General features: G+C 40.8%; 1 protein-coding gene and 1 long non-coding RNA gene across 4 annotated transcripts in view; both read left to right on the forward strand.

Annotated features, from left to right (window-relative positions):
- Positions 1–7272, forward strand: part of ago3a (argonaute RISC catalytic component 3a) — a 34535-nt gene extending 27263 nt beyond the window's left edge. For all 3 annotated transcript variants that reach the window (XM_026185425.1, XM_026185426.1, XM_026185427.1), the window contains 6 exons: positions 28–118; positions 931–1125; positions 1485–1619; positions 2206–2307; positions 3048–3247; positions 3370–7272. In XM_026185425.1, coding sequence (XP_026041210.1) covers positions 28–118; positions 931–1125; positions 1485–1619; positions 2206–2307; positions 3048–3247; positions 3370–3478 — 832 coding nt within the window. In that variant the 3' untranslated portion in view covers positions 3479–7272. The remainder of the gene's footprint in view (positions 1–27; positions 119–930; positions 1126–1484; positions 1620–2205; positions 2308–3047; positions 3248–3369) is intronic.
- A 1352-nt stretch (positions 7273–8624) lies between these two features.
- LOC113032487 (uncharacterized) lies at positions 8625–11677 on the forward strand. The gene is made up of 2 exons (XR_003273883.1): positions 8625–10226; positions 10434–11677. It is a non-coding gene; the product is annotated as an uncharacterized LOC113032487 (long non-coding RNA).
- Positions 11678–20608: the final 8931 nt, after the last annotated feature.

The raw sequence follows: 20608 nt of genomic DNA on the forward strand, positions 1-20608 counted from the left end.
TCCTTTTTTCTGTCTCTCGATCCACAGACCATCAGTGTTTCAACAGCCAGTTATCTTCTTGGGAGCAGATGTTACACATCCACCAGCCGGAGATGGGAAGAAGCCTTCTATTGCAGCAGTTAGTTTCTTTATGTCCCCCTACTGCAGCAGTTAAATATATAAATTGTAGTTTTTGTTTTGATAATATTCCTCTTCTCTGATGGGTGTTACAACCCCAGCTCTCACTAGGGGGCGACGTGAAAGTAGTAGTAGAAGATGTAATGGATGAAGGCAAGAGTGATAATCTTTCAGAAAGTCAAATAAAGTCTTCACAGACAATAAATCCAAACACTTAAGAGTTATTTTGGGCTTCGATCCCACTCTGTGCAGAATAAATATTTAACAGAAGACTTGCTGTAGCCCTAAACCCAAATGTTAATAAGCAGACACATTCTCTAAGTGTGAGTGATGTTGGGGGTGAAATCCTATTGGGAGAGAAAACTAAACATACAATAGTAAACACCGCTGAGTGCAAACAGAAAAGTAATAAAGACATGAATCAAGTTACAGATTTAGCAAATGAATGGTCACACTTTTGTAGAAACTCAGAGACGCATAAGAAGACGTTAAATTTCAGACACCCTGACTTACAGCTCAACTGATCTTTTGAGCTGTGCAAAACAATAGTTTGTGCAATTGGAGAAGTGACAAGTCAAGCACAGGTACAGTGAGGGGACAGGACTGGGGAGGCGGCAGAAAGGGCTAGTGGAAGCACTGACCCTGGATCAGGGCTGAAACGTACTGATCTGCATGCAGAAAAACATTCAGTGGGTTAGTAACGCAAAGAGAGGAGGAAATGCTGACACTTCTATGAATAATGTGTCACTTTCCCTTCCACATAAAATCCATTCCCCTTTAATAATGGCTCCTCTGCTCCAAACTCTTTGTCAGGTGGTAGGTAGTATGGACGCCCACCCCAGCAGGTACTGTGCCACCGTACGAGTCCAGAGGCCCAGGCAGGAGGTCATCCAGGACCTGGCCTCTATGGTGCGGGAACTGCTGATCCAGTTCTACAAGTCAACCCGCTACAAGCCCACACGGATCATTTTCTACAGGGATGGAGTTTCAGAAGGCCAGTTCAGACAGGTATAGTCCCACTTTTTTTTTTTCTTCTTTTTTTTTTTAAATCTTAAACTCAGGGTTTTACTAAAGATGTGAAAAAAAAGACTAAACCAGGTAGAATTCTGCAGTATGTCATTTTATTGTTCAAGACGTTAATTGGCTTCTTACTGAATTTGGGTACGTTATAATCTTTGTAGCTGAGGCATACTGGTAAAGAACATGTTTGTGTATTCCATAAATACTTTTAATCACAAATGAGTAAAGTCGGTAACAGTATTCCCAAATTTCTTAGTTGTATAACTTTTTTTTGAAGTTGGGTCATATGGCAGCGCACACAACCAAAAATGATATTTTCATATTATTGTAATTGTCCTCTTCTTCAGGTGCTGTATTATGAGCTGCTGGCCATTCGTGAGGCCTGTATCAGCCTGGAGAAGGAGTACCAGCCAGGCATCACCTACATTGTTGTGCAAAAACGCCACCATACACGCCTCTTCTGTGCCGACCGCAACGAGAGAGTGAGTCCTCACCGCACACCAGCTCATGCTGTTGCTCTTTTAGTATGACGTTTCCGCTTAAAGTCAACATGGTGTGTTCATGTGTTCATCTGTATTTTTTTTTATGTTCTATGTTGGAACATTAACTACTGAAAATGGGCCTCTTTAATTACCTTTTTGTTGTCATTTCGGCTGTTCACCCTCCTGACTGCTGTAATTACATTCGATTAAAGCATTAGGGCCCAGTGCAAACCAAGAGCTCTGGAGTGGCACTCAAGGCCCAGAGAGTGAGACCCAGCCAGTAACAACCTTATTTTCAGCGCTCGCACTCTTCTTACAGAGCATTAGGCTCCCTGGGGCATTAGGCTTTTAATTGGTTGTTTCGAAAGCACTTGGCGAACCTTTGCCTGGGTCTCTCCATCAGCTAGTTCTTCTTTTCAATCATCAGAAATTTTAGTTCCCGACATCATTTAGTGCATTAAAAGCCCTGCTATATCTGCTTTTTTTTTTTTTTTTTTTTTTTTTAATGGCGAAAAAGGGGGAAAACAAGTTGAAAGTCAAAAAGCATTAGTATTGAGGGTAACTGAAATTAATTTTGCTTTTCAAGGTTGGACGTAGTGGAAACATTCCCGCTGGTACTACTGTGGATACGGACATCACGCATCCCTACGAGTTCGATTTTTACCTCTGCAGTCACGCTGGAATACAGGTCAGTCCAACCTCTTCTCCATCTCATATGTTGCTGTTTGTCTACAGTATTTCATCTCCTTCTCCTTCAAAAAAACATAAACGTCTGCACTTTTGTAGATAAGTAATAAATAGGATTCAGGAATAAACCAAACACAAGCGGTTTTAAAGTTTATGATGCAATTTCAACAAACTAACATGAAGCTTATAGCTGTGCGGTTTGTGCAGTGGAAGCTCCTCAGCATAGCAAAGCACATGGGTGGACAAAGAGTGCACAGTTAAAGCAAATAAAACTTTCCTTCTCAAACGTTTTGACTATATTTGAGCTATTTAGTTTAGGGGTTTGCTAATCCAGTACCTCAGTAGCTTATCAGCCCCCCTTGCATGGCAAATCGTGCAATTATTTAACCTAAAGTATCATGTAAAAGAGCAGCAGCTGAAGCTTTGTCCAGGAAAATGTGTTATTAACAGCTTTGGTACCTAAAATTTGCTGTCTGTATATTTAAGATGGCGTGGAACCATCCCATATGTCCCTTATTTCAAAACGTGAAGATTAGACTACAGATCTGTAGACGCAGAAGCTGCTTGAGTTAGCTGATTTCTACTTGCAGCATTAATGTTTTATGTATCTATTTTTTTAAACACATATCTCATATAGCTAAGCACAGTTAGGTGATGTTCCTGAGTTTTCTGGGCTGTATTTCCTGTCAGCTGTGTCCCAGTTCCGTATTGAATCTTACTTAATGCTTACCTCCCTCTCAGGGCACCAGTCGGCCCTCCCACTACCATGTACTGTGGGACGACAACTGTTTTACCGCTGACGAGTTCCAGCTGCTCACCTACCAGTTGTGCCACACCTATGTGCGCTGTACCCGCTCAGTCTCCATCCCTGCGCCAGCCTACTATGCCCACCTGGTGGCCTTTCGTGCCCGCTATCATTTGGTTGACAAAGAACATGACAGGTAAGGAGAGCGTTCTCCCCATTTAAACTTGCTCTGTGAAGCTGCTAGAGTTCACATGTGCTGGATGAATTGCCCTTTTTTTGTCACTCATCTTAACGGGTCCTTTCTTGTTCTTTCTGAAGCGCTGAGGGCAGCCATGTGTCTGGTCAGAGTAACGGTCGGGACCCCCAGGCGCTGGCCAAAGCTGTTCAGATCCACCACGACACCCTGAGGACCATGTACTTCGCCTGAGCTACACCAACTCTCCCCAACCATTGCCACTCTTAACACACACACGCACACAACCATGCACACCTGGCATGCCAGTCAAGGGATCCTCATAGGTGCAAGTCCCAGCCCCCCCCCCCCAACATGCCTAATCAAAAACGGACCTGACACTGTGCAGAGGAAAACAGGGAGGAGGGAGGGGAAGAGGCACCCCCACACTGGACTGAGGATGCAAAAGCTGCTTTAAAAAAAAACAAAACAAGAGAGAATCTCAGCACTATTATGCAATATTAAACCAGCCAACTAGTTTATTTTCACCCTTATTAGGCCCCCTCTCCCCTCCGGTTTTCACTACCCCGCCTATGTGTTCGTCCCCTGTTTTGTCTCCTTTACTTGTGGCCTAGTTTGTGGCTGTTCTTTTCCTTTTCTTTGGCATAGTCTTTGATAAATCTGCTTCTTTGCCTTCTTCAGTACCTCAAGTCAGTTTGAGCAGCAGCACTTTTACATTCTGTCAGTTTTTGTGTAATTTGTCTTTGATTTTTCTCCTATTTCTTTTTCTTAAGTTTAGGGGCAGAGAGAAAAAAAAGGACTCAGACTCTGGAGTTATTAAGAGGTGTCTGATGTAGTTTGAAGCATCAATTCATTGACCAGAGGTCCTCCCAGTTTGGTCTTTTATTTTTCCTCTTGTTTCCTTTCTTGTTCTGTCACTTTTCACTAGTGTGTGGGCACGACACCACCAGTTGCTTGTACAGAGCTACATGTTCTTTTGAGCACACTGCCACCTATTGGCAAAGAGGGATATTGCCCCTTAAAAGTCACAAAGAGGAGCCGTTTTGGTGGTCTCAGATCAGTTTCGGATTTATTCCTGAAGGTTAGCTGTCACATTTAAACGGAGGGCAGTTTATATTATATATCAATTTGCTGAGTTGCAGCCATCCATGGATTGTATTTAAAGTATTATTGACACGTTTATTTGAGTCTGGTTGCTATATTTCTTCTACATTATGTGAAACATTTTAAGAATCTAATTCTTAAAGAAAAGAGAAGATTTAATCGTGTTAGCTTTTGTTTTTAAATCGCCCTGCATTCATTTCTCTCAGTGCTTTATCTTGCCTTTCCCCCCTTGTACCTAAGACGGTGGCTAAATACAGATGATGTCGATGGTTTCCTCTTGTGCAATAATCAGTCGAACGAAGGGAAGAGGATTTTTAGGGGACTTAAGTGACTCAAAAGTACAGTTTTCACATTTCATATGAAAGCGAGTGTCCTTGAAAGGAGAGAAGTTTGCCACTTGCAAGGCACTTTCATGTGTCGCTCCTCTGTGAGCTGAATGACCTGCATGTTGTATGAGTTTGCTCTCGCTGTTGGGCAAAAAGAAAGGAGGAAAAAAAAAAAAAGGTGCAGTTTTGGTGATTTTTCGTGTTTTTACTTGAACTAAAGGACTTTGTGCGTCTCTGTGGTTTGAGAATACTTTCGGATCAGTGGGCATGATTTTAGAATTCCTGATCGTCAGCTTGCTAATGAGATTGATTTTTCTTAATTCCTAAGAATTACAAAGCTTTTCACTTGACAGCAGCAAAGTGGAGTATAAAGGCCATAAAGAGGTAGTATTCAAGTGCCTGTTGGAAGTTAAGTGTGTAATCGTCAGAAGCTGTATGAGTTGTTTCAGTGGGGTACAATGATCAAAGAGCGTACACCAACCAGACAGCGTGAAGCAAGAAAGTTTCACCCGATGCCTCTTATTCTTCTCAATAACCGTCTACTGACTTTTCTATACATCTCATTCAAATTAACCTAAGATCAATATATTTATTGTATTTGCCTGTACGGCAGTGTTAGCTGTTGGCTTTGCTTTGGAGCAGCATTCAAGCAAAGTAGGCCAAGTTGTCTTTTTGCCTAATATTCACCAGACATGGATCCAGCTGCTACAGTGTGTTTGTAGGCGATTGGGCTGGCTTCGTGGGCACAGAGTTGGCCTTCTCCCAAACTGTTTTTCTTTTTGTTTTAGATTGATTAGAACCCTAAATCTGAGTTCGGGTTTAATTCCTGCCCACGCGACCGGCCCAAAGTTGGGACTGGCTTCAGAACAAAGCCTAGGAGTCAAGTGGACGACCTTTAGTGTGAAGCGTGTGTCTGGGTAACGGGTCACCACGTAGCTGCTCTAATGCTGATGACCTGAAGTTTGCTCGGGACGTGTTTTTAAAAGTTATCTGCACTAACAGAAGCATGTGTTTCAGGAGTGAACACAGGCGCGGTGCTACTCTGAATTAGAATTTGAAGCTGAACCTCAATGCGAGACTTTAAACGAGCAGGCGGGATATGTAGGCGAGGGGGGGGAAAAAAACTGTAAACCTCACTCACTGAAGGACGAGAAGGCTCCACTGCTGCGGTTGTTGAGGGGAGTTATAGATTTATGATTTTATTTGGGATAGATCTACTCTGAGAACTTGTAAGCGGTACAACGGCAGACGTGTGGTCCTGCCTCTGCTGTTGCATTCGACTGCCTTTCACAGGCTAGCCTTTCAGTGTGGAAGCCAGTGGGTTTGAGCCTTCATGATTTCACTAGTATCTGAAAGCCTTTTTAAAAAGCCAGATCGAAAGTATATTTGTAGATTTTAAATTATGTAATGCACACCACTTATTTTTGCTAACAGAAAAAAATGTAGTCTAATTATTAATCTTAGTAATAAATGTATCATGACAAGTAATGGTTTAAAAAAAAGAAAAGAAAGTATAACAAAGTTTTATTATCGCAATAGACTGTTGACTTGTTCTTGTGTCACTGTATAACGTATAGTGTATGTGTGAACAGTGCTGGGGTTGTTGAAACTAGTTATGTGTGTTTGGACTGTCATACTGTTATTGATAGGGATGTGGACTCTAACCGCCTCTTGCTTTGATGTTTGGAAAAAAAAAACTTGCAAGATGTTGAATGCTTCTTCTTTTTTTCCTTCTTCTTTTGTAGATGATCAAACAAAGTTTTTCATAGAGAGGACAAAGTGTTAACATGCTATATCCCGAATGCCTTTGTTATCGCAGTTTTTCACAATTGCTAAGACTCTTTTCTTAAAAGGATCCCCTGTTTTCTCATATTGTGACTGAACAACATTCACAAAACCTCTGACTCCTCTGGAAGTATCAAACAATAACCTCAAACTGTAAACCAAACAATGTTTGTAGATCATAGACTCAGTCAAACAATGCTGAGCATTCATTACGCTACATCCAAAAATCCAGCGTTCTGGCTGTGTAGCTCCAGGAAAAAAATTCCAATAAATGCATATAAAAAGCATAACTCGAATAGAGTTTAAATACTACCCACTGTAAGTACAAGCAGTACAGGATTACACAGTGTCTGTGGATAAAGTAGGTCAAAAGGCTAAGAAACAAGCACATAACAGTACAGCGTGAGTGTAACTGAAAGTGAACATGTGATCTGTTCAGCTGTGTCGCGCCAGAGTGAAAAAGAGATTTTTGCAACTCAACCTGTTGCATGTGTATTTCTGGGAGTTCCTTTTTTCGAGACGCAAAACATTGGGAGGAGAAATCTTAGTGCGCTGATATTTAACGCAGAAAAAACGGGTCACCTGCTTAACCAGGTGAGCTATGCTGGTGCCCCAGATCCTGCTTATTTAAAGCTGAAACTCCAAATTGACGTCTAACACGGTGCGTTCGAGTGACTAAACGGGTGCAAAACATGGACCGTTTGGTTCAGAGAACGGGATTTAATGTCTTAGCAATTCAGAAAAGCTGTGAGAAATTACAAACCTATTGTAACAACAAACAGTAGACTAGGAGGGGGAAGAAAAAAAAAAAAAGGCGATTGATATGTTGAGCTCCTGCTCTTGAATTTTCTCGGGTTTCTTTTAACTGGTGCTGATGCCTGCTCCTTATCGAGAGGAGAGTAAAAGGAATGGGCATGTGTTGTTGTTTTCTTTTAAGTCTTGGTGATCCATTTCAAAGACACGTGTGATCAAAGAATAGAGAAACAAGGTTTAGTAGTTCTCCATTCCTTTGTGTTTGAACCCTGGGGGGGGATTTAGATTGGATTACAACCACCATTGCTTTCTTCAGACTGGTTTCCTTATTCGAGCCACTTCACGTGCACACAGATACAAAGACGTAAGTCTGCGACGTGGCAAAGCCTGTTATCTTATTTTAGCGCTCTTTCTTTTTTGTTCCAAACATTTACTCCCCTCGGTCTACATTCCACGGCCGTACAATCTCATCCAATCCCCCAGCAAGGTGTAAGGAAGGTTAAAGCTGAAGGACAATACTGAGGGATATAGTGTGTGTGTGTGTGTGTGTGTGTGTGTGTGTGTGTGTGGGAAGGAATCAAAGCTCATCAGTGAGAACTTGGTGTGGCAGGTTATATGGAAGTTGGACGTGTGTGTGTGTGTGTGTGTGTGTGTGTGTGTTTGGTGGCTGATTGACTCACTATATCTCTGCTGTCTGTAATAGATGTTCAGGTGGTGTATAAACTACACCCTCGAGGGCAGTTGAACACATGTTTACATAGCAAATGTGTTTGCCTCGCTTACATTTGAAATGTCATCAGCTCGGCTTTGCAAATATTAGCTAGCAGAGAAATGACCTAACATGAGCGAGACCTTTTAGGGGCCTGTGGAAGCGAATGCTTAATGGGATACAAAGATGTTATTCATGCAGCCGATTTTTCTTCAACACACAGCCGTGCTACACAAAAGTGGGAAGGTTTCGTTTGTCCTTCCAGTTCTGCTAGAAATGACTCGTTATATTTGACTTTAAACTAAAGGTACACTAATCTCACGACTGTGTCCTTTTAGCTCTCACTTAGGGTCGCTACGACGACTGTTTATGAGAGCCGTGAATTGGCGTCTTTAGCTGCCTGGTGAAGAAAATGTAACAAATTAACTTTAAAAGGCCGGTGCCTCAATTTTTAACCGAAGTAAAGGTGTATTTTGTCTCGAGGCTTCAATCGGTATTCCTCATTTTGGTTGCTCTATATTTGCAGTGGAAGGTAGCGAGAAAAAGTCCACAGAAAGTGCCTTTCCTCTTGATGGTGCTGTAAATTGAAAGATGAAATGTAAAAATCAAAGACGTAGAATCTCCTTTTGAAACACACATTGCAATGCAGGAGTTGCTGCATTTCTCTCTCACACACACAAACACACTCACAGTAAATGGTTTTTGTTTTTTGTTTTTTTGAGATGGCAATGCAGAGTTGTTTTTCATGTATTTAAAGATTAAGCCTACATAGTAAAAGACATTATGCCAAGTAAATGGTTGTGGTTGAGCTCTTGCTTTCTAGTGCATTTTTAGTGTCTTGGACCAATGGTGTTGTTGGTACAGTGGAATGTGTGTTTGGGTGGGTTGGCGGAGCCAGGTGGTTGGGAGTGACACAGCCCAGCCCACGAATGGCAAACATAGCACAGCACTTTAGAGACTGCCACAGTCTCTGTCCCTCCAGTCCCCTTCTTCCTCCCGCCCAGGAGGAGGAGAGGATCCAGACCTCAGCGTAAACGAGGAGACGACGAAGGGATGCGCGTTACCAAACGAGGCAGTCGGTCATTAAAAGTGTGCCTCATGCTCTTGTGACTTTAATGGCTCGGTAGAGTCTGCCTGCTCTCAGGTGGCGTGTTCTCGTCAGGACTGCCACTTTTGACACTTTGTTACAGCTAGGGCTGGGTGTCACAAACGTCACTCATCAGTACCTCCTGGTTTTTTGGAATTGGAGTTTCGAAGCAGGCTAGAACTTTCTTTTTCTTTTTTCTTTTTTTTTTTTTTGCACTGAGGGAAAGCAACATGCGTGAGGAGGCAGAAAGGTGTCTTATTTTTTTTTTAAACATGTGGTTCAGAAATGAAATGAACAGAGCCAGTGTCAGTATTGAGACTTGTCTCAAGATGCCCAGCCCTAGTAGCAGCCCCATGGCGTTCTTTCATCTTAGAGCAATGCCCTGCCATGTGTCTTGTCCCTGTCGGAGGGAATGAGTGCCCAGCAGTATCCTCGTCTTGAGCCGGTAGGGATTCGACTGAAAAACCGAGTATGGTCTGTAGTTCTGTGGGTACCTTTTCAGTCCAGGGGGTGAAATCTTTCTATTACAAGAAATCTCAAAAAACACTGCACCTCACTTACCTTGGTATGCTGCATATGTTATACTACATGAAAGAAAACTGCAAATTGCTTTTATGATATATAATGCTTGAGTAATGCCTGATTGCGATATTCTTATACGGTAACTATTTTAGATTCGAAATAAGTATAACTGTAAAAGATTCTGTTTTGTCTTAACACTTATCCAATTTTGAAATATTGTTCTTGAGCCGACTTTTATTTTGTTGTCCTATTTAAATGTGTTGTTCTTTAAATATATATATATATGAAATATATATATGCGGAATATTTTATGGTGTATTTATTGAGTCCGTTCGAGCGGCTGGAGTGTCCGCATCAATCTTGCAGCGTGGCGGGGGTGGAGCCAGGAGGGAGAAGCCTTGAGCCCCTCCCCTTCCATGTTGACGCCTTATTCTCCTAGACACGCAAGCACAACAATATGGAGGGGGGTGCGGGGTGGAGGAAAGGGTGGCGGCGGCGGATTTTGACTTGTTCCAGGTCGACTTCCTCCTCCTTCCTTTTCCAAATATTCTTAACCCTCCCATCTTCTTTTACCACCCGTGAAGGCCAGACGCCAGCCCCCTACATGTTGCAGCTCATCTCTGACGAAGGGAACCATTTCTGAACCACACTGACTTGTGTCGAATAGCTGACTTTTCATCCCAAGCTGCTAAATTGGTACGTTAGCCATGTAAATTCCCTGAGCCAGTACAGAGCAAGTAGTAGAGTGTAAAATAAGTTTAAAGAAAAATACGGGGGGAAAGAAGGAAGGATGTTGGAAAGGCAAAATTCATTGAATTACAGTGAAATGTTTTAGCAAAGGCGTTGCTTCTTTCCTCTTTAAATGTCTCTTATTTTGTTTTGTTTTGTTTTTCCTTGTGCCAGAATATTTTACAGCAGGACCAGGTCTCATTCCACAGGAAAACACATGCCTCAGCCTTAAGTGCGTCCTTACGTAATAGAAATCCGTGTGACTTTTGCAATGCCTGTGCTGTGTCGGGTGGCCTACCAAGAAAACTAGCCTACGTACTTGATCTGCCCTGATATCTCCAACTGGCATACTCATCTGTTCTCGCATGTAAACCACTAACATTGCTACACAACGTAGAGCGCTCTGATGAATGAACATTGCTCTGTTTAATATGTACTGATGTCAGAACGGGAGCCAGGTCTGGGTCAAACTGCCTTTGGAAACCCTTTTCAGTATTTGGTGTTACCTGTTGAGCAGTGCCTACAGCCCGAGGGCAGTTTGGATATGTACGTATGCTCGTTAGATTTTATGCACTTGCCTGTATTTTGTAAGCTCGTTGCTCAGTTGACACAGCTCATTGTCGCTGATTGCAAATCCAAAGAAGGATCCAAAGAACAGTTTGACGCAGGCCTTACACGAGAACCAGGCGGTTCCCCACTGTGCCGGATTACAGAGACCTGTGCCTGTACAATGAACCAAGGATGAATTGTGTTGTGATGATTTTTTTTTTTTTTCCTTTTAATTATCTGTTGGTTGTCCCTCACCTCATCGGAGGATCAGAGACATTGACCTTTTGAGTGTTGTCAATCTTCCAAAGCAAGAAAAGCCCTCTGTCCTTTTAAACCGAATGGCTTTTGGTTTATTCAATGTTTACCGTAATGTTTACTCCCATGGCTATCTGATGTTGAACCTGTTTTCATTACATTAGCATTCCAAAATGACTTCAAACCAAAAACTGCTGAAGAGATTAGGCTCCTGACGCCGTTTACCTTGTATACACTTAATGGTTTTGAAGACAGATTATTTGAGAGTGGCCAAGGATATCAAACATTTTGGGTACTCTGATTGTTCCGATGCATCGTCACTCTTCTGTCAGTCTTATTTCAAACTAAAGATCTTGAGCTCTGATACCTCTGAGTGAGGCACCAGCAAACTGACGTGTACGTTGAACCTTCACCACCAGATCATCCATGTCTCAGCCTCTGTATTTTTGCAAAAAGCTGTGTTGTACCAACAGCTGTATTCCTTTCAGTTTTAATTGTCTTTCTTTTGTTACTCTTTCTCTCTTATAGGTTGTTGGCCTTTTTAGTGTTGCTTTGCTTCAGTTTGAAGTGTATCTTTGACTAATACTTGCAATAAAAATGCTTTGCTTTATCTTGGTCGTCTCACTGGGGAAACTTTTTTTTTTTTAAATGTGTAATAAGTGGAATTGCAGAAAATGCTGTGGGTAATAAAAATCACATATTGCCACCATGTGCTTTAGAAAACACCGGGCTGCTGCCGAAATGTGTAGGTCCCTCACAGCCTACACATTATATATTGTTTTATATTTTATAGAGAAGGATGAATATAATCTCCCTCCCTCAGCCAAGTTTGCTTGGGACCAGCTCATTTTTTATTTCACTGGTTGAACCTGCTCTGCAGCAGCTGTACCACACCTCTCCCTCTGGGAGAGCTTTGAGGCCAATATGAGAGTGCAAATCTTTTTGCCATTCAAAAATGTGAAACTCTGAGGGGGGGGAATCAGCATTTTTCCTCCCCTCAGCATATGGGTTACAAAATTTTCATGACCATCTGAGGGAATAAGATGGTGGAGTGACTGAAAAATTCATAGATCTTTGCTTCTAGTTTGACCAAAGTAGAATATGTAACAATACGAACACACCACACCACCACCCTTTTCCCCACTGCTCCCTTTAGTGGTCGCTACAGCAGATCATCTGCCTCCATCTCCCCGTGCCCCTTACAGCCTCCTCCTGTCACACCAGTCCTTCACTACATCCATGAATCTTCTCTATAGTCTTCCTCGTTTCCTCCTGATCTGCAGCACCATCTTCAAAATCCTTTGTCTGATACAGTCTCTATCCCTCCTCTGCACATGTTCAGACCATCTCAACCTTGCCTGTCCAACTTTGTCTACTGAGCTGTTTTATTCATTTCTAATCTTTTCTATTCTGGTCACTATGATTGAAATTCATAGCACCCCCAGCTCTGCCACTCCAGTTTGTTTTTCTTCTCTGTCAGTGCCACAGTCTCCAGACCAAAATAACTTTTTATTGAATTTTTAAAAAAACTTTCCCCCCAAATATGTTAATTTTTTAAATGTGTCGACAAAAGCCAAATTCTTTGCCTTTTCTCATAAATTTTCAGTATTTTAGCAGAAGGGCAGCAGTCAGGGTTTTGTATTTAATACCAAATGAACAATCTGCCCTGGAATGAAAAACTACACACTGGTAAACAATGACAGGAATTCCAACACAAAATGAAAATAAGTAAAATCGCTACATCTCTGCAAAAGCACCAGCATTCCTACTGGGTATATAAAGATAATTTCACTTTCACTGCACAGCAAAACTTATAAACTTTGCTCTGAAATGCTGTTCCCACTAACAGGCTGAGAATTTCATGAGGATAAAAGTGAGTGCCTGAAAAACACTGTAAACAGGAAGGATTATTGACAAGCCTTCCTGATGCCTCTGCGCAGCTATGGTAACGGAGCTGCTATCACTTACTCTCTCTGATATCTGTTGACGGGAACAAGCTAAAAATCTGATTGTGTGCTTCCCCTGACACAAATTTATGTCTTTATAGTTAATGTTGGTACATGACGTTTGATCTCACGTAATTCCCAACAGGGCAGCCCTGCCTGAGCAGAGGTATAATTAACCACAGTGACTGAAAACACCTGTGTGGGAATTAAAGCAGCACCCTGCAAACTCACTGAAATGCATTCCTTCATGCAGACGGTTTATTTTGTTTTATTTGATTTATTTATGCATGCATTTATTGCACCAGCCTTGGAACTTCAGTAATCTGCACATGCAACCCTTTTTGCATTTACTGAGATTTTCCCTGTTAGCTGTAAATGATGAGCTTGTTGGTTTAATACTTTTGGTGGGGAAAAAAAAAAAATCCCAATCAAGTTTTTACTTTTTTTTTCCCATTTTACTTTGTTCTGGTGTCAAAAATGCACAGTCTGCATTAATTTAGAGCAACACTGAGCTCTTGTAACATTAACTATGATTTTTTTTTTTTACTGCACATTTTCTTTTATGACAGCAAGAATTTCATTTATTTGTTTGATTGGTATTTGAGAAGTTGTCATTTATACCCATCCTAAACTACATAACAAATTTATTATCATATTTTTTGTTTCTTCACATTTAAAACTATAAAAAAAAAAATTGTTGGAAGAAACTGGGGAAGCATTAAGCTACAGCAGCCTGATGACAGAACAACAGTAAAACAGAAAATGATCATCTCTGAGCCGCAACATCATTAAAAACATGGCGAGATGGATTCTCTGCAAGAAATCAGGCGCTCTGCAGGGTGGGACTAAACACTTATTATGCTCACATCCTAACTGTCAGTCCCTGTGCGCCCAACTATATCAAATCGACAAAATGATGGTGTTAATTTCCGTATATCATTTAAATAAGGCAGAGCCGCCGTTTAGTCAAACAGACGCCCCTCTGCGGGCCTAAATGCAGCTGTCACACTTTCTCTCCGCCTGAGAGAAAACACATTCATCTCTTATGATGTTACAGCAGGACTGTGACAAAACCAACTGTTAAAGGCTTAATTGACACTAAATGCCAACCAGAAAATCCTTCTGTATTTTTTTTTAGTCAATCGGTGATCCCTGTGTTCCGTATCAGGCATCTGCCAAATTAGATTTAGGGTTAAACTTAACCTGAGTGTCAAAAAATGGTCACAACAGTTTGTTTTCTGACCACATGGAAGCAGCAGAACAAGCCAAAAATTGACAAAAAAAGCAGATAAAGGATATTGTGAACATGTTTGCCAATAATTACAATGCATCACCATTTGAGTTATGGATCTGGCTACCTTAGCTTCCTTAATTTAAATTTATGTGACAGTGGATTGTAACTTCGATCCACAGAATGCTTCACAGACCTGAACTTTTGCAAGTCCAGCAAAAAATATGGTAAAAAAAATAAAAAGGAGAAGAAGAAGAGAGGATCAGAATGACACACCTGACATCCACGAGATAATGGAAAGATCTCGGAGGATGTTGAATAAGTTACAGTCCGGGATAAACTGATTTGTGGAGGTTTGTGGAGGGGATGGAATTTCTCCTCAGACTGAGTTAGTGTAGCACTGAACTCCTTATGCTCCACGATTTTTCACCAGCCTCTTGCTGACTTTGTAATTTCTCATAAATGATGGGCAGGTAGTGGAATTTTACAGCTATCTCTGAGAACAACATACTGTAAACCTGATAACAGTGTATGAATTTTGTACGTGTGTTAGACATCTTGTAGTGCAGTCACTTTTTCTTCCAACAATCCAGAAACTGCAGATTTAGCAATCTAGATTTAGCAGTTTCACTAAACGGCAGTCGTGCTCTTTATCAAGTGAAATACTGATTGATTTTGCACTAGAAACAGCTCCTGACAAGCTTACTTTTGCAGGTTCTTTGATAGAGTTTGTCCATTTTAACCTAAAAATAGGATAACTGAGGCACTGTCACCCAAAAAGATATTTTGGATGACAAAAAAAAACAGTATTTTAGACTCTTACAGGTTATAATTCTTACATTTTTGACTGTGCAGAGCCAACTCCTGATGCGCCAGCAATTTAGCACTTGATTAGAAAGTGAGAACTATCAAATAAGCTCCATAACAGATTCTAATGAAAAGAAATACCAACTGAAATCAGATGTCAGTTTTGATAAAGCCCTTGATATAAATTAGTTTACAGGGAAATTAAATGCAGAAACAGTCTGACTGAACCACCCTGGAGCTGCACTGATGCTCACTGAATAACTGAATAAGATTTACACTCTTCTTTTACAATATATCGCTTTCATCTTTCTTATCATTAACGATTGTTTTGACTAAAAACTTTGGAATAAATCTTTTTTTTTTTTTTTTGTTGCCCTTTGCTGGCATTTCGCTCGTCTGATATTCTTGTTTTTCTAGTTTGCGTCTTTCTGTCTTCACACCAGGTTTCCTTAATCACCTATCAGTGATTAGATGCTGTTCGTAACACCTTGACCCAGCAGCTAAAAAAGAAAGAAAAACAAGGTTTTGTTAGAAGTGTATTGTTTTCTTTTTAAAAGAAGCAAGCCTGCTGATGTGCTTGCTTGGTAAAAAATGATGTAGCACATGGTGTGCCACAAAGGACACAGAAAAGAAAAAATGGGCAGTGTATACAAAACCTCTCCAGTGTGATGTTTTGTCTAAAAACAGTGAAATGAATTGTGGCCTAACACTTAAATGTAACACAAATGTTTTTGTCTGAGGAATGAGTGTCACTAATATTCCTTTTTGTTCATTTAAAACACACATTGTTGGTCTTCTTCAGGGCAGCGACTGTATGAGGAAATACGATCCAATACCTCGAGGATCCAGTCTCAATTGCAGATGGGACTTTACTAATCATGTCTGTCCATCTTCTTGTTTTGCATTCATCACCAGCTTGAATAGAATCTACCCTGCAGTTCCACCTCTCACCAGAAGTGGGAACAGTTCACCAAGGAAAATTCTGGTTGGCTGAGAAACAGATGGAGAGACGTGTTCACTGCCAGGGCTCATGCAGAGTGTACAAAAAGGATGTGAAGGTGGTGTCTGTATTTGTTCGAGGTCAGACACTTGAAGGAAACCGGGGCGAGGGCTGAACCAGAAACAAAAAAGAATACACAAGGATGTGCAGACATGTGGCTAAGACCCATATTTACCATGATTTGTAAAGTTCTTCCTCTTTCTTTTTTTAAAATATCACATCATGTTGACATCTATTTTTCAGCGCTGTATTTTGAGTGTTCATTTTACCTCTAACCTCCCTCAGTGCTTCTGTTAGGAGTGTGTACGATGTGCAGGGAAAAACCATTTGACTCCCAGACCACACACCAATATCTACTGCCTCACAAATGACAAACGACCTGGTAGCGCAGGGAATTATCAGAAGTCAGCCTGTGAAAGAGAATCAACAAACTGCAGAAGGCCATCCCAGCATGAGATTTGGCATCTGCGCTGTCAGCAGCAAATATTGATTTAATAATACTGCTTTACTATCTTTGAGTATGCAAATTGACTGTCTGCCCAGAAACCTTTCTTAATAGATTTTGGAAAGGGAATAAGTAATGTAGATCAATTTTTATGCACTTTGATTCACTGGACATCTCTTTTTAAATTGGAGCCAAAATGATAATTGGGAAAATGCATTTATTCGCTCTGAGCTGGAAGACAGATCTATACCACTCTTCTGTTTGTTTACAACCAGCAGCTGGTGGTTTTCAGTTCAAATGAGGCAATTTTTATTTTTGTACTTAGCTGTGTGAGTTGTTATTTTTTCCGCTACTTTTTGTAAATTTTAATTATTTCTGCCTACAAAAAGTAAGGCTATCACTGCGAATCTGCCTTTCACCTTCCCTGATTAGAATGGTTGACACTAACTTGCAGTGACGGTCAAGGCCCAATGTCATTTTCTCTTCAGTGGAAAAATAATCTGCTGAAAACCTTAAATGCATTTTTATCTAATGCGCTGTCCTGTAATCAGGTTATGGTAGAATTTAACTTCATTTTCAAGGGCAAATTGACAGAAAGACGCATGCAAAGCCTAATGAAGTCTGCCGACCCACCTACCAGGACCTATTAAGCTGACTAAAGAACTCATATCTTTATAAAAATATTTAAAAAGTGCAAGCTTTTCAATGAGTTCTGCGCAGCTTCCCTTGTTCTCTGGATTCATATTTACTTTGCAGATATGACAGTGCTATCAGTCTTCTTATCTAATACTCAGCAAGACATCAAATAAGCCTCTTTCCCTAAAATGTCAAACTGATGTTTAAAAGGTTAAGAAGCTCATAGCATGCCTAGATTATAAATCTAGGCATTGGCCCTTCACTGGCTGGTCCCATCTATAAACATGAATGTGCAGAATTATGGAAAAAAGTAAGAGTAACTCGGCTGGAATTACAGATGTTTATTAACTGGGATCAACAGAGGAAACTGGTGTTTGCATGTGTCATGATGAATCTGTGCACTCAGCCGTCAAGGATTAGTTGTTTCGACTGAATCAATTCTGTGAATAATGACCACTTAAAACTTTCTTTCCAACCCTAATTTAATTATTTGCAATGTGTCATTGGTCTGTATAGGTTGTCAGTCATCCACATTATGGCTTAAAAAGAAGGCAGCTGGATTGTTTCATCTCTAACCCAAGAGGCTTCTTCAGCTTTAAAACAACTGGTGCCAGCCTTGGAAGTGGCCTAATGGCTCGTTGACCCACTATTGATTACGTGATTACGTGAGCGATTAAGGGTCACACGAGCCCAGGGTTTGTGGGTCATTACCATCACAGCGACTGAGGTTTGAATGCTCTGTGCAGACAGGTGGACCACAGATGCACAGCACCCAACGCTCAACGGGACAAGAAAGGACACGCTTGATGGTTTTGCTTTTTATATGTCCCTTCCTTTTCTCCTCTTTCAACTCCTCCATTCCCATGCCCTCACTATAATATGTGCAGTTTGGAGGGATCATGTGACAAATTAACGAACTATCGAAGAAACTGCACTTTTCAAGTTTTGGTGAGTGTAATTCTAGTGTTTTATTCATCACTAATGTGCAGATATGTGTGCCTGTTTGATGCAGTGTCGCAGCCTCGATAAAGAAGCTTGAAAATTTTGTCAATTCTTTCTCCACCAAAAGCCAGCATGACGGCAGCCAAAATGTTAGAACAGAAGCAATTTTATTATAGTTATTTTACAGTTTTCCATTGGTGATATTTTTTGTTTCCTCAACAAATTCCATAAAGTCTGTTTCTGTAGCGTCCTTTTAGATGTGCCTATTTTTGTCTCTCAACCACAAACCTCTTCCCTCTTACTGAAAAGTTTCATCATCACTAAGAGGAAATCTGAAAATGGATTACTAATTTATACCTTCAGTAACAAAAAAAAAAAAGAAACACCCATTGACCCATTTTCAGCCACATTTATCAGATGACCTTGTGTGATGGACAAATACAGGAGCAGATTTAATCACTGAAGTAAGTGGGTCCAGTTGTTTGGAGGATTATGGCTATAGAGGCAGTAAATTGATAAATTTATGATTCACTTTTTAGACAACATTAAACTGTATGATACATAAAGATTTATCTCCCAGGGTAACTTTTCTTTTTCCTTCCTTTTTAAACCTTTCCATTACCTTTGGATCTATGCAACCTTGAGGATGTCTTGTAACACATTCACTTTTTGTACATCCAGCTTCAGCTTTGTAACATTCAGGTTCTCTACTTGATGATGAATGTGCCTCTCCTGCACCTCCATCTTCTCTGTAGTCTAGCGGGAGGGACACGAATGCAAGGTAGCACAGGGTAGGCTAACAGTACAATGGAAGTAGTGCTAATGAGTTAGTGACAGACGGGATTTTAGCACAAATCTGAATGAGAGAGCTATTTGCGAAATGTTATTCCTCCGTTTTGTGCACTTATATACACTCAGTGCTCCTCAGATGCATTCTCTGCACACGGGCCAGTCCAGTCTATTTATGTAGACTTCATACATTGGGTACATTTGCATTTCGCAGACTCTTGTGAAGCCTGCATTTCGGTTTCATGCAGCATGGCATATTAAGAAAGCAGGTGCACACTGTCTGACTTCAGCAGTGTGATTTGTATTCTACACTCGTAACTCTGGTTTTCTTTCCATTTTCATAATATGTCATCATTATCTTTTCTACCTCTGGATATGGCTTTAGGGAGCTGGAAGCTCTAATAGCTAATATCCCTGTTTAAATTTAGGATTTAGCAATACAGAGGACTTTTGTAGAAAATTGAATGACTTTTCTTTGATATTTTTGAAATGTTCAGGGCATAGAAAGCAGAAACTCTTTGGCTAACAGTCCCAGAGGCACACCTAAACTTTCATGTTGATGTTCTGTTGCGTTTTTTTCCTCCCACACCCGATAAAACTTGTCCTCCTCTTCACCTCTGGCTCTCTGGTTCCTTTTCCTTCAGTGTGACTCACTGTACTGCACGGCAAAAACATTGCTGGAGGTTAGAGGATTTTAGCGTGATGGGTGTACCGTGAAAGTGATTATGTGTCCACAGTGTTATTTTGCACACACAATCAGCTTTCTGGATGAACACCAAGAACACTTCATTCAGCCAGAGGAAGAAAAACAAAAACAAAACTGAACCTAACAGGAATCCCAGAGGATAAATTTACTCTCCTAATCACACAAGTTGAACTCATAGTGGGCTGGGACCTCCACTGGACTGAATGCACTGATTCAACCTGTGTTCACTACCTAAAATAAACAATCCAGAGGTTTCAAGTTGTCTCTTGTTAGACAATCTCATATGTACTCATCAGGCTTTTATGTTATTACTATTTTACACTTTTATCATCCGTTTCTTTACATGACGTCTTCTTCGTGACTTCTTTTCTGTTCCACTCACCCCCAATCAGTCATGGCAGATGGTTGCCCCTCCCTGAGGCTGGTTCTGCTAGACGTATCTGTTAAAGTGGAGTTTTTCCGTCCCGCTGTCACCAAGTGCTAGCTTATAGCAGGCTGTCTGATTGTTGAGTTTTTCCCTCTAAGGTTGCAGGTTCTTCACCTCGCAATATAAAGCGCTTTGAGTGGTGTTATATAAATAAAACTGAATTTGAGTGAATTTTGCTTCTTGGTTACTTTAATAATAAATTTGTGCATAAATATGTGTTTGGTTTAATAAAGGCCATCCATCCATCCTCTTAACCACTTATCCTGTTAACCAGTAGGCTTTCAGGGGGACTACGTTACTGGTTAACCAAACATGTCTTTGAACTGTGGTGGAAAGTGACAGTACCTGAAAAAAATGGATGAGTCACATGGAAGAAGTACACCTCTACCTTTATCACACCTTCAAACACATAAAGGTATAATCAGTGCCCCAGATTATGTTCTGCTGATTAGAATATCCTTAAGTAGTGACAGGTGGGACCTGTTTAATTTAAATCTCACACTGATATGGTGTTCTTTTTGTTGTTAAAATGTGTAGAGCGTGATCATGTCATGATATGGAAAGCTCTTCCCTTAGCCTCTTAAAAAAAATTGTAGATGGCTATAAGCTTGGCAGT

Source organism: Astatotilapia calliptera, chromosome 11 (assembly GCF_900246225.1).
Source record: "Astatotilapia calliptera chromosome 11, fAstCal1.2, whole genome shotgun sequence".
Taxonomy (NCBI): domain Eukaryota; kingdom Metazoa; phylum Chordata; class Actinopteri; order Cichliformes; family Cichlidae; genus Astatotilapia; species Astatotilapia calliptera.